At 46.2% G+C, this 16,319-nt stretch overlaps 1 protein-coding gene across 1 annotated transcript in view; it reads left to right on the top strand.

Moving 5' to 3' along the window:
* Positions 1-4,980: 4,980 nt before the first annotated feature.
* LOC125960246 (zinc finger protein 77-like) overlaps positions 4,981-16,319 on the top strand; it is a 30,801-nt gene continuing 19,462 nt past the window's right edge. Inside the window, exon 1 of the mRNA XM_033400733.2 lies at positions 4,981-5,119. Coding sequence (XP_033256624.1) covers positions 5,117-5,119 — 3 coding nt within the window. The 5' untranslated portion in view covers positions 4,981-5,116. The remainder of the gene's footprint in view (positions 5,120-16,319) is intronic.

Raw genomic sequence — 16,319 nt, 5'->3', positions numbered from 1 at the left:
CGTATGATTAGGATTTTTCTTGTCAATGTTCCCATTTATATTCTTTGTCCTTCCCTCCGTTATTTTCTCTATTATTTTTCCTTTGTTTCGCCGCGCGGCTTGAAGGATATTAGTTCCCGGACCAGGGATGGAACCCATGCCCCCTGCAGTGGAAGCGCCCTGTCCTAACCACTGGACTGACAGGGAATTCCCTTCCCTCCGTTATTTTGTTTAAAATCTGTGCGGAGGCACCCCTACTCCCCCAGCTTCTGTTGCCATAGGTCTGCGGGGGTCCAACACCACCCTCTCTCCATTCTGCAGATCTAATCCATCAATTAAAAAATCAGTGACATTTTCCCTGTAAGAAAACATCCCCTCCTCTCTCTCCCCACAGTCGGACACCTCATGTTCTACTCCTTGGTCTCAGTGTAAAGGTCTCTCTCTCACGTGACCTTTTGAGGAGTCCCCCCGGAAGCATTATCTCTCCTTTTGTTAATTGCTCTAATAGGAGTCTTTCTTGCATTTATACTCCCCATTTTCTGTGAGTTTATTTGGTGCTTATTGTCTGTCTCCCCGACGTAATTTCAGCACTATTGGAAAGAAGTCTGTGGCCTTATTTCACAATCTTAGCTGCTAGAGACACTGCCATTATTATTATTATTATTATTACTAAATTTTCTCTGATCGATTTTAGGCAATGACTGCCGGGCCAGGCTGCGACTCATTGAAGGTGTTTGAGAGCAGGAAGTAAAGAGGAACTGATATCAGTAGGACTTCCGACTGAAAGGAACAATCAAACAAAACAAATATGTCTATTTTCACCTCAATTATTTATCATTGCTTTAATTTGTAATAAGATCATGTCAGAATAGACAATGAGCCCTGTAAAGGATAGGAATAAATATTGTGATTGGAGGTGATAACATTGCTTTCTTGAGAAACTAAAGATGAAACAACTATAAAACTGTTAGAACTATTGGCAATTTACTAGTTACTGATTAAATATATATGATTTACATCATAAAATACATTATTGGACTAAAATTGCATTTTCTGGGAAACTATATATTAGATATTGCAGGATAGGCTTAATGCCATGTGCTGGATCCATATAAGAATATTTAAAAGTGTTTCCTGATGAAGTGACAAAGGTGTCACCTTCATGGATATATAAATAACATTGTTGGATTGAAGACTCCTCAGTTCAAAGATGCAGGTCTCTCTAAACCTAGCCATAAAATTTAGAGAAATTTAGAGAAATTTTAGAAATTTAGAAATTTAGAGAAACCAAATTTGCATCAAGAAGTACTTTATGCCTCATAATAAGATAATTATAAAAGAATTTCTGAAAGTAGTGCAAGGAGTAGGTAGTCAAATGTAAATGAAGAATGAGGAAGAACTTCTGATCAGATCACCAGTTAAAATAACAAATGAGTACAAATAATTGAAATGGCCCTCAGAAACAAGGAATTATCTGACTCAAAATAACAATAGTGCCATTGTTGAGAAATCTTGGAATGAACATATACACCCTTGAGAGTCTACAAACAGACACAAGGATATAATAAAATACTGTATATGATGATTTATGGCAAGAGATGATTCAATCTCAGCCCTCTTTCTACTTACATCCACATAAATTCCAGATGAGATAAAGATTTAAACTTAAAAAAAGAGGGACTTCTCTGGCAGTCCAGTGGTTAAGACTCCATGCTTCCTCTGCAGGGGCACAGGTTCTATCCCTGGTTGGGGAACTAAGATCCCACATGCTGCAGGACATCTAAGCCTTTGTGCTCTAAAGCCCGTGCGCCGCAACTAGAGAGCTTGTGTGCCACAAGTACTGAGCTTGCATGCTCTTGTTGTCGCCCATGCGCCACAACTAGAGAGAAGCCCATGCTGCAACAAAGAGTCTGGGTGCTGCAATGAAAGATCCCGCATGCCACAAGGAAGGTCCCACGTGCCGCAACGAAGACCCAATGCAGCTAAAAAAAAACAAAAAACTAAAAGAAAACATCAGTAAGTATTTCTGTATACTTAGGGAGTGAAAGTCACGACATCCAAAGAAAAACTATAAATAGAATGATGACAAGATTTGAAAAAAATAAAAAACGTCATAAATGATAAGATGAAAGATATAATAACTTGGAAATGTTTTCAATGCTGTCATAGCAAAAATGCAATATCGTTAATAATTTTTTTTTTTTTTTTTGGCTGCATTGGGTCTTCGTTGCTGCGCAGGGGGCTCTGCATTTGGGGCGAGCGTGGGCCACTCTTCTTGCGGTGCACGGGCCTCTCATTGTGGTGGCTTTTGTTGCGGACCATGGGCTCTAGGCACACGGGCCTCAGCAGTTGTGGCTGGTGGGCTCTACAGCGCAGGCTCAATAGTCATGGTGCACGGGCTTAGTTGCTCCGTGGCATGTAGGATCCTCCTGGGCCAGGGCTTGAACCCGTGTCCCCTTCATTGGCATGCGGACTCTTAACCACTGCGCCACCAGAGAAACCCTAATTAATAGTTTTAAAAGCGCTTATAAATCAGAAGCAAAATGTTGAAGTCCAAGAAAAATGTGCAAAGCCTGTGCACAGAAACTTACAAAATCATAAATTACAAAATGCCCTATAAAAATAACGAAAATAGATTAGTTCCTCAGGCTCAGGATGGATTGTAGAAATAGATACACTTACTAACCACTAAAATTACCATTTTGGTTTCCTTGAGGCATATTGTTGGGGAAAGGTCAAAGAGATGCTTCTAGAACTGTTCCTTAAGATAGTAAGCCTGAAGCAACACCTCACTCATGGAGGAATTTCAGAAATTAGTATTGCCATCAATATACTGAGAGATGCAGGGACTGTTTTTTTAACTACCTTTTCTTTAATTTGAATGGTTGTTATAAAAGCTATGGAGGTTGAGTTTGGAATATCACAATCTTTTTTTTAAGGTTTTTAATTTTATTGAAGTATAGTTGATTTACAATGTGTTAATTTCTGCTGTACAACAAAGTGATTCAGTTATATATATATACATTCTTTTTCATATTCTTTTCCATTACGGTTCATCACAGGATGTTGAATACAGTTCCCTGTGCTAGACAGTAGGACCTTGTTTATTTTATCACTGATACATTATTATTGACTAAAGTCCATGCAGGCTAGTGCTGGAGTTCCAACCTCAAAATACAACCATATGTATTTTAATTGGCAAACAACCTGATACCTTATGAACCACATACACCCAAATCTGGTCATATGATTTAAAACCTATTTGCAGCAGAACCATCTCATCATCCTTCTGGGCAACACCTTGGACTGTTGGGAGCTTCTAGATTCAGCCACCCATAACTGAGGCTTTAATTGTGCCAGTTAAGTCCAATGATGGCAGATTCAGAGAGGCTGCCGTCACCCTTGCTAGCTGTGCACCTTGATTTGAAAGGTATTTGCAAGTCAAGCTCCCAGGCCCACAATTGCCATTGAATTCTGCAAGTGGCTCAGCCACTATGGCTCTACCATAGAGCCACAAAAATTGGATGCATGTCAACCCAAATGGGTATCCACTGGGAAAGGATATCCCAGTGCCATATCACCCTGGGCAACATGGCCCTAGAACCAAGCTCTCAGGAAGCTGCAGGATTCATCATTTTAAAAGTATGTTTATGGGATTTCTCTGGAGGTCCAGTGGTTAGGGCTCCATGCTTCCACTGCAGGTGACACGGGTTCGATCCCTGGTAGGGGAAGTAATATCCCACATGCCCCATGGTGCGGCCGAAAAAATAAAAGTATGTCTAATAAAAAACTAATCTATACTTAAAGAGAAATTTTATTCACAAAGATTGTTGCAACAGGACTGAGGCTCGGATCTCAGCGATGTGTCAGCCTCTCCAGCCACAAAGAAAAGGGCTTTTCTCGTCTATGTGAGGAAGGGAGGAGGGAAATTGGGCGAGTGAGGGCGGTGCGTGGACTGCGGGTCAGTGTGGCTGGACTGGACAGGGCTCCCTGGGTGGCCTATTCTCTGGAGAAGCTGACCAAGGACTTGCTCTGAACCTCAGGGTTGCTCAGACGTGGGGGCGACCCAACGGTACCCCCCTCCTGTGGGGAGGGAGCCTGATGCTGTGGGGTAAGAAATGGGACACAGAGAACTTGGTCAAGCCCAGATATGCGGGCGGGTCAGGAGGGCGGTAGGTGTCAAAGGTCACACGTCAAACCCGGCCGGATCCTGCCTTACAGGCGAACGTTTCTTTGTTCTTAAAGGGCACAGACACATGGTGACCTTTGATCCCGGGTCGACCATTGACCCTGGAGGTCACCAGCCTCTCCCGGCCCATCTTGTCCAGTCCTGACTCTGGACAGGGGTCTCTCCGCGGGGAAACTGAGTCAGGACGTCCCGGTCCGGGTCCGCCTGCCCGGGAACAAGTTCTGCTGGGAGCCCACGGCCCTGGGCTCGAAAACAGCACTTCTGCCCGGCTTAGGGACCTGACCAACGTCCCAGCTTATCACTGAGGCCTTAGGGACTATAACACTGTCCAATCAACGGAGACGGGGGCGGGGCCCGGGAAATAATCAGAAGCGCTAGGGTGGAGCCCGTGAAACTGGGCGGAGGGACGGGAAGGGTCTGAACAATTGTCCAATCAGAACCCGGAAGCTTGTCCGCGCACTATACATTCAGAGTCCTCAATAGGGTGAGTGCCTGGAGTACCGACCAATCAGAGCGCAGGTTCCCGGAGAACAATCCAATCAAGGATTGCGGGGGCCGGTTCTGGAGTCCTTTTCTAAAGGGCGCCGGGGGCGGGTCACGGAGTAGCGTACACTCATAAGCCCCGGGGAGGGTAGTGCTTGGAACACCGTCCAATCAGAGGGCGGAAGCCCGGAGCTCCGTCCAATCAGGGTCGGGGGTGGGTGCCCTCCCAGCCCTCCCAGCCCTCCCAGCCCTCCCAGCCCTCCCAGCCCTCCCAGCCCTCCCAGCCCTCCCAGCCCTCCCAGCCCTCCCAGCCTTCCCAGCCCGCGCAGGCGTCGCTCTCGGCGCATCTCGGCGCGCCTGCGCACCTGAGGGGCGCGGACCCAGGTGTCCAGTGTCTGTGGCTGTCACCGGCCCAGATTGCGGGGCCGCGGGAGGACGCCCTGGACACCCAGGACCTGGGCGGAGATGGTGAGTGCGCGGGCCGGGGCCAGAGACGGAAGGGGCTGATTAGGACCGCCTGGGAGCTGAGGCAGGCCCGGGTCTTCCGCGCCCGCTCCCCTGGATTCCGACCCGAGTCTCCCCCTCGGCCGCGGGGTGGGGTCCCGGCGTCCTGTCTTTCCCGTCCTCTCGTGGGGGGCGGGGGAGTCCCGACCTGAGTATGCGTCCCTTGGGGGTCCCAGGGAGGACCAGGTGACCCGGGCAGTGGTCAGGGGCGGGGGTGAGGGAACGCGCCGTGACCTGACAGATAAAGTCAAACCCTTATTGGGTAAGGAGAAACTTTATTCCCGTTAAAAAACAGAATCCAACTGAGTACATTTTGAAGCTCTTACGTCTGTATGCAACAATTCATGAATCTGGCAGCTTCCCATCCAGCATATCTATAAGGGCGCTGCCAGGAGCTGTACGGAATGAAAGTCTTCCACAGGCAGAGGGAGCGGGGCAAAGAAAGTAGCGAAAAGTGGATTGTCTGTGGCCAGGTTACTCTACGGAGGGCAGGGGTCTGTCAGGCAGATCACTTCACTGTGCTGACCAGGTAATTCCTGACTGACTGGTTTCAGATTCCGTTTCTGGGAGAGGCTGAAACTGTAATTAAGTCTCTGTTTGGTGATTTGGGACTTAAAATAACCGATTCCGTTTGGGGCTGTGGTCTTGTTTTTAATATTCCAAAGACTTGGAATAGGGACAGGGCTCGGATACCACAAATGTTCCAGGGTCTCAGACTAAACAGAAAAGGGCTATGGGTGAGGAGGGTGAGAGCAAGGCTGTCTGACCACAGGGGCGTCCCTGTGGTCAGCGCATTCTCAGCCCGGGGTCGGGGAGGGGGGCCGAGGGGAGGGTTTGCTCTGCAGCTCAGTGCTTCTCAGTGGGGGCCGGGGGGAGGGAGTGGTGACTCAAAGTCAGGGGCCTGTGGGTAGACAGGAGCCTAAGTAAAGTTTGAGTAAGAAATGGGTAATTGTGAACACTGGGTCAAGCCAGTGTCAAATAAAAATCCAAATTTCCTAAAGGCAGACTTTCATTCAAATGATTTCCTGCAGGGGAGAAGGATCTGCTGCATGAGGCACAGGGGGCTTTGCAGGAAGGGGGACATCTGACCCCAAGATCTGCAAGTGTCTCAAGAGTTGGGCAAAGAGTTTCTTTTACACAGAGGCTTAAACAACACCAGGAGGGACCAGGTGTGATGCTCGGATAGCAGATCCCTGAGGCCAGCCTGTCTTTAGGGGTCTGTCGGCTGGCTGCGGTGAGGCCAGGTCAGGGGGAAGGAGAGGAGCTGAACCAGAGTTTGGCCAAAAAGCATTTGTTCTGTTTGGTCAGTGGGGGGAACAGTTCCGCTAATCACTGATGAGGTGGAGATGGGACTTTGAGGGGACTGCGTCTGGCCTCGTCCTGGATAAACAAGGGGCCTCCGTGTGAGTCTTATCTGAGTCAGGTGGGGCACGGGGGTGGTTTCTTGCAGCCTGCCGTTTTCCAGAAGACCAAAGGGTGGGGGGTCCTTTCACCTTCCATCGAAGTTTCCAGGAGCACAGGGCTCAGGGAGGGTTCAGCATTGTCCCCTGACACCTGTGAGCAGCCTCCTCTGGGTCCAGCTCAGCACTGATAGCTTCCCCTGATCCAGCTTCCGGTTTCAGCAAGTGTAAAATTCTGCATTCTTTTGCCTGGTTTCTTCTCCTTAGTGAGGGTAGTAAGCATCTCAGGTCTTTGTCCTTTCCTGCTGACTTGTATTATTCTGGGCCTTTGGGCCTTAACCAGAGATACCTCTGGGGAGAAGTGTCTCAGTACAGAAAATGTTTTCTCTTCCATTAGAATTTCAGGAAATACAGGCAGTCCCACCCCTTCATGTGAAATGGGTGGAGAGATGGATTTAAAAGATTCAGAGAAATTGTAATGACTCTTCCATGCAAAGTGCAGAGTTCTGACACTGTCTGAATCTGGTCCACTAACTGTTATTACCTGGACAGCAGAGGTGAATGGAAATTCTGTGGAATGTGACCAGTGCTACTGAGACTTGCTCACTTCTTTTTAGATGAGTTACAGCTCGTCATCATGAGGATATTAGTGAACTGATGCCTGTCTTCTGAAAGGGATGAACAGTATCCTGTTCCTCAAATCATAAAAGTGCCCCAGAATTTCCCTCTCCTACATTATCCGTGAACGCAGGAGGAAGCAGTGATCCTGCAGGTTCTCATTTACACACTGAGACAGGGGTCTTTGTCTCCTGGGAATGACCCACAGTGCTTGATGTGGATGCATCCCCTGGGGCAGGGACAAGCTGAGCCTATGAGGGAGGTGAAGGAAGGTGCTCTGGGCCCTTGCTGCCACCCCTCCCCACACCTGTGGCCTCCAGACTGTAGAACCACCACAGAAGGAGGTGTTTATGGCATGAGCATGGGGTAGGGGATCCACCTGCAGAAGGGCTGGGGGTGGTTTGTCAGCCGAGGTTTTGTTGTCCTCAGCTGTTTCCTGACCTTTGCTTTTGGCCTCATCCAAGGAGTTGGTGGATTGAGTGTGATGTGTGCACCCTGAGTGAGTCTGTGAAGGTCAGACGTGGGGAAGGCTCCTTGGGGTCAACTGCTGCTGAGAAGATTGATGAATTGGAGAGCTTCTCTGGGTCAGAACTTCAACTTGAGTGTTTCCTCTTGGGTGAGAATTGAGGTCCTCAGGAGGGGGCATTTCCACACTGATCTCAGGCGCTCAGTCCCTCCCCCTGCCCTGGGGGCGCCCAGCCAGGCTGTGTGTCAGCAGGGGGATCCCAGCCCCCCAGCTCGGATGGCTTTGACCTTCTGACTTGGGGTTTCCTTGTGCACCGTGGGCAGCAGGCCGCTGATCTGAGCGGCTCACACTTGGCTGCTCTTCCCTTTTGTTTCTTTGATGGAATCTTGTGTCATGTGACTCAGTGTGAGTACCGAAGACTTTTGTTCCATTACTTGAAGGTGTAGATATTTATTCCCTTGGTCAGTTGGTAGCACTTCCCAGTGAGCGGCCCCCAGGGTGCCCATCATCCTGGTCTTTTTGGTATTCTTTGCAGCTTTACACCTGTTCCTCATCACCGAGCAGCGTTTTGATTTTGCTTCTGCTGAATCTGCAATAAGTGAATATAACCCGTACCACACCAGTAATGGCACACGGAATGCTTCTACGTGGTTCTTGGCCCCAGTCTGTTTCACATGTGCTGGTTTCAGAGGAAGGGAGTCACCAGGTGGTATCCTCCATCCAGTTCTGTGGGGATTGGGTTGTCTCATGGTTAGTTTTGATTTATCAGCCGTGCTATTATTTATACTCCTTGATTTTGTCTCCAAATGCCAGTGCAATATAAATTTTTACATGTGGAAGGAAAATTGAAGGACTGTAGATTATGGATATTTTCAAAATACTAGGAAGTGTGGATGGAGGGCTGGAGTCTAGTGTTGATTCTACGCCATTTCCAGCACTTGGAGTATAACTGACCAGGGTTCTTGGACTTGAATCAACAGAAGTTGATAAGAGGCCAGACAAGAAATTCCAATCAAGGCTTTATTGGGGCTCCTGCGGCAGCAGGAGGGAGCGAAAACAAGCAACAGGTTTCCTTGCTCACTCTCTGAGGACGGGGTGGGGGTGAGCTGCGTTCTCTTATATTGGGTGGGGAGGCTCTAGTCCAGCAGCTGTGCCGGAGGGGTGGCTTGGGTGGTGTGCCCACCCCCTTGGTGGTGCTGTGTGCCAGGTGCATGGGCAATACCCTGCTTTTGCTCCGGACTCCTCAGAAGTGGCAGTTGGATTATTTGGTCTTTTTGTATCTTCTTGTTCCTAATTTGCCCCAAGCCTGCTGTGCAGTTTTTTTAGTCCCTTATAGTCTCTTTGTATCTTGTTGCTGGAGGAGATGGTTGTCCAGTTGCAGGCACTGCAGCAAAGCTTCCAGGTTCCAGCCTGGCTCAGGAGTATCCAGCTTAATTTTGTCCATCATAATATGCGAAGTGGGATCTCCTTGTGATTGTATATTGGTTTTTACTGTTAACCATTGGGGTTGAGCACTTCTTATAAATGGTGTTCGTCTTCTGTGAAATAGTTTTCAGTCATTTTCTCACCTGTAATTCATTTGTATATTTACTGATTTATTATACTTTCTTTACATACTCTGGACATTCAACCTTTTTCATTTCTCGGTATGGCAAATATGATCTCTCAGATTGTGGTTCATCAGTTCTCTCTATTCTATTTGATGGACACGTCTTAACTTTAATAGACTTGACATTCTCCAATAGCTTACTCTATTTTTCCTCTATAAGAAAACTCCCCCGATTGTCGAGTCATAATGCATTTACCTGTAACTTCTCAATGTGTTGTACTTTCGTCTCTCATAGTTAAGCCCACAGTGAATTGGTTATTGTATATGCACTTATAAGGAAAAAGATTTCTTATTCCCCTGTAGGTATCCAGTGGTCACTGCCCCATCAAAGTGTCATCATCTGGCCCCTGCCCAGCATCAAGTGCTCTGGCGTAGATCCACATGCTGAAAACATGTGGGTCTCTTTCAATGTGTTGTGGTTTTTTTCCATTGGTGTATTTGTCCATCCCTCTGTTAACACCATCCTGTCCTAATCACTGCAGCTTAAGAAGTTTCAATGTCTGTTAGGGAAAATCCCACCACCTTGTTCTGTAGAAAGTCTTGGCTGTTTTAGAAGTTTGTCTTCCATTTCAGTTTTTAAAAGTAGTTTTTCTTAAGTTCACACAAAACACAAAACAGAAACAACCCCCAGACCAAAACCCAAAGCAAACCTTCAATGGAATTGAAGATCCAGTGGAATTTTCTTAAACTCTTGACCTGTTTGGGAGAAGCTGACGTCATGGTGACATCAAGTCCCCTTACTGAGAATGTGCCCATCTCTCCATTTATTTCATTTTACTGTGGGGTCGTTTGATAACATTTTGGACTTTATCCACAAATCAGCTTATATCCTTTATTAGACATAATTTAGGACTTAAAGAAAATTAGTTTTGTAGCAATTAGTTTTAAAGGTCTAATATTTAAATTTTTTACTTTTTTTTTTTTTTTTGGCCGTACCGTGCAACATGTGGGATCATAGTTCCCCAACCAGGGGTCGAACCCTCACCCCCTGCATTGGAAGCATGGAGTCTTAACCACTGGACTGCCATGGAAGTCCTGAAAATTTTTACTTTTCAATTGCTTGTTTCTAGTGATTCAAAATACACCAAGATTTATTTTTATGAGTTTATATACTGGAAACTTACTAAAAATCTCATTCTGTGATTATTTTCATATTCTTTTGGGGTGTGACATACACAAACATTTGAGCAATGAATAAAGGTAAATGTTTTCTTCTATTACAATATTTTTTTCCTGGTGAAACTTACTCTATTAGTGTCCCCTATTAACAGTTTTTTAAAATCAAGCATGTACTACAGGTCAGCATTAGAGAGATTTCTGTGTCTATTATTATTGAGAGATCAGGGTGATAAATACATTTGAATACTTGAAAAGATTCTCTGAAAAGAAACAAAACTTGAAATGTGGTTTTATGACAAACCATTTAGAAGACCTCAGTTATTAAACAACTAAAAACACAGAACACAGATTTCCTTGGTGGTCCAGCAGTTAACACTCTGCGCTTCCAATGCTGGGGACACGGGTTCAATCCCTGGTCGGGGAACTAAGATCCCACACACCACGCGGTGCAGCCAAAATAAATTAATTAATTAAAAGTAAAAAAAAAAATAAAAACACAGAACAGAAGATAAACAGGCATTCACCAACCTCATTGTCTCCAGCACATGACATGTGACATATTAAGGCATCTTTTGCTCCCATCCTGGTATATGCAGGTTAAGAGACAGGCTTTAAATAGGAACCAGCACTTCTGCTCAAATGCATTGGGCAGATTTGTTTTTTATATTCTCGCATTCCACACACCCTGAAAGCTTTCGTGATGAAGCACATCTTGACCCAGAGCAACACAGTGGTGTACACAGATATCTGTTTAGTAAAGAGGAGCAGTTCCCCGTTGAACAGTAGGAAGGAAGGAAAAGAAGATTATGTAAAAAAGTTCCAAGACTGGTATTTCAGTTGCTCTCAAGAAATTTATGCTTCAGTGATAAGGAGATAGACGAGATGAAGACTTGATTGACGATGAGGTTCCATTAACTTGGATCCTCCTGGGGAAGAATTGTTCATTGGTATTTTGCTGCATTGGGATGAGAGTTTGAAAAGCACTTCATACTCCTTAAAAAGCAAAAATCACATCCACTAGAAAAAGATCATTTAACTTAATACTGATTATTTATTATTTCCCGTATTTGACCATTTTCAAAGCTCAACAGGCTCCATAAAGTACATAGAAGAGTGACCTGTTCACCTGTTTTTTTTGTTTTGTTTTTGTTGTTGTTGTTTGTTTTTTGTGGTACGCGGACCTCTCACTGTTGTGGCCTCTCCCCTTGCGGAGCACAGGCTCCGGACGCGCAGGCTCAGCGGCCATGGCTCATGGGCCTAGCCGCTCCGTGGCATGTGGGATCTTCCCGGACCGGGGCATGAACCCGCGTCCCCTGCATCGGCAGGCGGACTCTCAACCACTGCGCCACCAGGGAAGCCCATGTTCACCTGTTATTAAGGCAGGTGTGTGAAAATAGTGTACTAGAACTACATCTTTCATGAACTGTCAGCTTGCAACATTTATTTATTTATTTATTTATTTATTTATTTATGGCTGCATTGGGTCTTCGTTGCTGCGCACGGTCTTTCTCTAGTTGCGGCGAGCGGGGGCTACTCTTCATTGTGGTGCACGGGCTTCTCACTGCAGTGGCTTCACTTGTTGCGGAGCATGGGCTCTAGGCACGTGGGCTTCAGTAGTTGTGGCTCACGGGCTCTAGAGAGTAGGCTCAGTAGTTGTGGAACATGCGCTTAGTTGCTCCGTGGCATGTGGGATCTTCCCGGACCATTGCAGTGGCTTCTCTTGTTGCGGAGCATGGGCTCTAGGTGCGCGGGCTTCAGGAGTTGTGGCACACGGGCTCAGCAGTTGTGACTCGCGGGCTCTAGAGAGCAGGCTCAGTAGTTGTGGCCCACGGGCTTAGCTGCTCCGCAGCATGTGGGATCTTCCCAGACAAGGGCTCGAACCCATGTCTCCTGCTTTGGCAGGCGGATTCTTAAGCACTGCGCCACCAGGGAAGTCCCTCATGAAGTATTTTGAACCCAGTTTCCTTTTTTCTTTTAAAGACTTATTACTTACTTACTTATTTTATTTGTTTTTGGCTGCGTCAGGTCTTAGTTGCGGCATGCGGGATCTTTCGTTGTGGCTCTCGGGCTGTTCGTTGTGGTGCTCGGGCTCCTCTCTAGTTGTGACGCACAGGCTCTAGGGCACATGGGCTCTGTAGTTTGTGGCACGTGGGCTCTAGTTGAGGCGCATGAGCTTAGTAGTTGTGGCTCGTGGGCTCTAGAGCGCAGGCTCAGTAGTCGTGGTGCGTGGGCTTAGTTGCCCCGTGGCACGTGGGATCTTAGTTCCCTGGCCAGAGATTGAACCTGTGTCCCCTGCATTGTAAGGTGGATTCTTTACCACTGGACCACCAGGGAAAATCCCCCGTTTCCTTTTGAAAGGACGCTCTTTCCTTGCTTTCAAGTCTGAGGGCAAATCATCACATTTAGGGCCAGTTGTGTTTAAAGACTTACGAGATTATAGAAGATATATGTTGGTCTCTGCCCCTGGCTCCTGACACCCCTCTAATCTCCTGGGTCATAGAAGTGCCTTTTGTTCTAATGAGATGACTCTGGGCTCATGGATGCCTCCTGGATGAGGTCAGGTCACTGGAAAGACAAGCCATAATAAGAAGCTTGGAACTGTCAGCCCCACATTCGCTTAAGGGAGAGGGCTGAAAATGGACTTAATGACCATTCCTGCCTCTGTGATGAAACCCCCACAAAATCCCAGTTGTTTGGAGTTCAGAGAGCTTTTGGGTTGGTGACCAGGGGTAGGTGTGGGGAGGGTGATGCCCAGAGAGGGCATGGAAGCTCTGTGCCGCTTCCCACATTCCTCACCCTACTTGTCCCTTCATCAGGATGTTCGTCTGTATCCTTTATTGCATCCTTTATTAAACTGGTGAACGTGGGTAAGTGCTTCCCTGAGTTTTGTGAGCCACTCTGGCAAATTAATGGAACCCCAGGAGAAGGGGTCGTGGGAACCTGTGATCTATAGGTGGTAGGTCAGAAGAAGCACAGGTGACAGCCTGGTCTTGAGACTGGCGTCTGAAGTGTGTGTGTGTTTGGGGGTTGGGGTCAGTCTTGAGGGACTGAGCCCTTAACCTGTGGGATCTCTCCAGGTAGAGTGTATCAGCACTGAGTGAAAGCATGGGAAACCCAGTTGGAGTCACAGAGAATTGCCTGGTGTGGGGAGAAACCGCCACACACTGGAGACCAGAAGTGTCTGAAGTGAAGTGTTCTCTGTGAAGGAAAAGAGACACACAGGGAAGAAACACACAGTAGGGAAAACTGTTTTTTTTCCCCCAGCACAGAAGAAGGAAAAACTACTTTTCCCTCTATGAGGCTTCACCACATCATCAACCCAGCCCGTCCTCAGGGAGGTTCTCCTGGCTGACTCCGTGTATCTGCCAGCTCTCAATTCTGGGCTTTTGAAAGTGGTTCTTTTTGTCTTTTTTCTTACTTGATGCAGCTGCGATAGGAGTTTCAACAATGATGGTAAGGCTTATGGATGGTGCAGGGTAATGGGCGGACTCTTCTCCAGGAACTGTCCTTGGCAGATACAGACAATACCTAGGTGGTGACGGTTCCTAAATGAGCCTGGCTGACCTGCTCTGCTTTAAGCTGGCACATGGAGGAGTCTGGGGCCATGTTTCTATTCAGGAAGCCTCTATTATTAAGGTAGCTTTGGGATCACCATTTTCACTCTGTTGTATTGAAAGGAGACCAGGGACTTCCCTGGTTGGCACAGTGGTTAAGAATCCACCTGCCAATGCAGGGGACACGGGTTCGGGCCCTGGGCCAGGAAGATCCCATATGCCGTGGAGCAACTAAGCCTGTGGGCCACAACTACTCAGCCTGCGCTCTAGAGCCCACGAGCCACAACTACTGAGCCCACATGCCACAATTACTGAAGCCCACATGCCTAGAGCCTGTGCTCCGCAACAAGAGAAGCCACCGCAGTGAGAAGCCCGTGCACCACAATGAAGAGTAGCCCCCACTCGCCACAGCTAGAGGAAGCCCACATGCAGCAACGAAGACCCAACGCAGCCAAAAGTAAATAAAATAAATAAATTTATTTAAAAAAAAAAACAGTTACAGATGTAGAAAACAAACTTATGGTTACCAGGAGGTAAGGGGAAGGAGGGATAAATTGGGAGACTGGGATTGACATATACACACTACTATAGATAAAATTAACTAATAAGGGCCTGCTGTATAGCACAGGGAACTCTACTCAATCCTCAGTAATGGCCTATATGGGAAAAGAATCTAAAAAATAAAGAGTGGATATATGTTTATGTATAACTGATTCACTTTTCTGTACACCTGAAACTAACACAACAGTGTAAATCAAATATACTCCAATCAAAATTTAAAAAAGAGGGCTTCCCTGGTGGTGCAGTGGTTGAGAATCTGCCTGCCAATGTAGGGGACATGGGTTCGAGCCCTGGTCTGGGAAGATCCCACATGCCGTGGAGCAACTGAGCCTGTGAGCCACAACTACTGAGCCTGCATGTCTGGAGCCTGTGCTCCGCAACAAGAGAGGCCGCAATAGTGAGAGGCCTGTGCACCGCGATGAACAGTGGACCCCGCTCGCCGCTACTAGAGAAAGCCCTCGCACAGAAACGAAGACCCAACACAGCCAAAAATAAATAATTTTAAAAAAATTCTAAAAAGAAAAAAAATTTTTTTCCCTTGTGACAAGAACTCTCAGGATTTACTCTGTTAGCTTTCATGTATAACATACAGCAGTGTTAATTATATTAATCATGTTGTACATTACGTCCTGGTGCTTATTTAACTTGTAACTGGAAGTTTGTACCTTTTGACCACCTTATCCACTTTCCACTCCCCCAACCCCTTGCCTCTGGTAACCACAAATCTGATCTCTTTTTCTATGAGTTTCTTTGTTTCTTGAAGTATAATTGACCTACAGAACTATGTTAGTGCCAGTGCACAAAATAGTGATTCACTATTTCTGTTCATTACAAAATGATCACCACTGTAAGTCTAGTTGCCAACTGTCACCATGCAAAGATATTATTATTGATTATATTCCCTACACTGTACATTTTATCCCAGTGACTTATTATTTTATAACTTATAAAGGAAGTTGTTACCTTTTTTAAATTAAATTTATTTATTTATTTATTTTTGGCTGCATTGTGTCTTCGTTGTAGTGCGGGCTTTCTCTAGTTGTGGTGAGCGGGGGCTACTCTTCGTTGCAGTGCGCAAGCTTCTCATTGTGGTGGCTTCTCTTGTTGCGGAGCATGGGCTCTAGGTGCGCAGGCTTCAGTAGTTGTGGCTCGTGGGCTCTAGAGTGCAGGCTCGGTAGTTGTGGCACATGGGCTTAGTTGGTCCGAGGCATGTGGGATCTTCCCGGACCAGGGCTCGAACCCATGTCCCCTGCATTGGCAGGCAGATTCTTAACCACTGTGCCACCAGGGAAGCCTGGAAGCTGTTACTTCTTAATCTTCCTCAACTATTTCAGTCATCCTCTCAACCCCTTCCCCTCTGGCAGCTGCTATTTATCTGTGCATCTCTGACTCTGTTTTGTTATCTTTGTGCATTTGTTTTGTTTTTTAGATTCCACATATAAGTGAAATCATATGGTTTATGTCACAAATGGCAAGATTTCTTTATTTTATATGGCTGAGTAATATTCCATTATATATATATATGTATATATACATATATATATATATATCCATATCCATTCATCTATCAGTGGACACTTAGGTGGCTTCCATATCTTGGCTATTCTAAATAATGCTTCAATGAATATAGAGGTACCTGTATCTTTTCAAGTTTGTGCTTTTGTTTTCTTTGGAAAAATACCCAGAAGTGGAACTGCTGGATTGTGAGGTAGTTCTATTTTTAATTAAAAAACTTTTTTAATTGGAGTATAGTTGATTTGCAATGTTGTGTTAGTTTCAGGTATACAGAAAATGAATCAGTTATAAATATACATATGTCCACTTTTTAAAAAAGTTC

Source organism: Orcinus orca, chromosome 3, assembly GCF_937001465.1.
Source record: "Orcinus orca chromosome 3, mOrcOrc1.1, whole genome shotgun sequence".
In the NCBI taxonomy this organism is placed as follows: domain Eukaryota; kingdom Metazoa; phylum Chordata; class Mammalia; order Artiodactyla; family Delphinidae; genus Orcinus; species Orcinus orca.
Note: the sequence above shows the minus strand (reverse complement) of the source record. Positions and strands in the feature narration are given on the sequence as shown.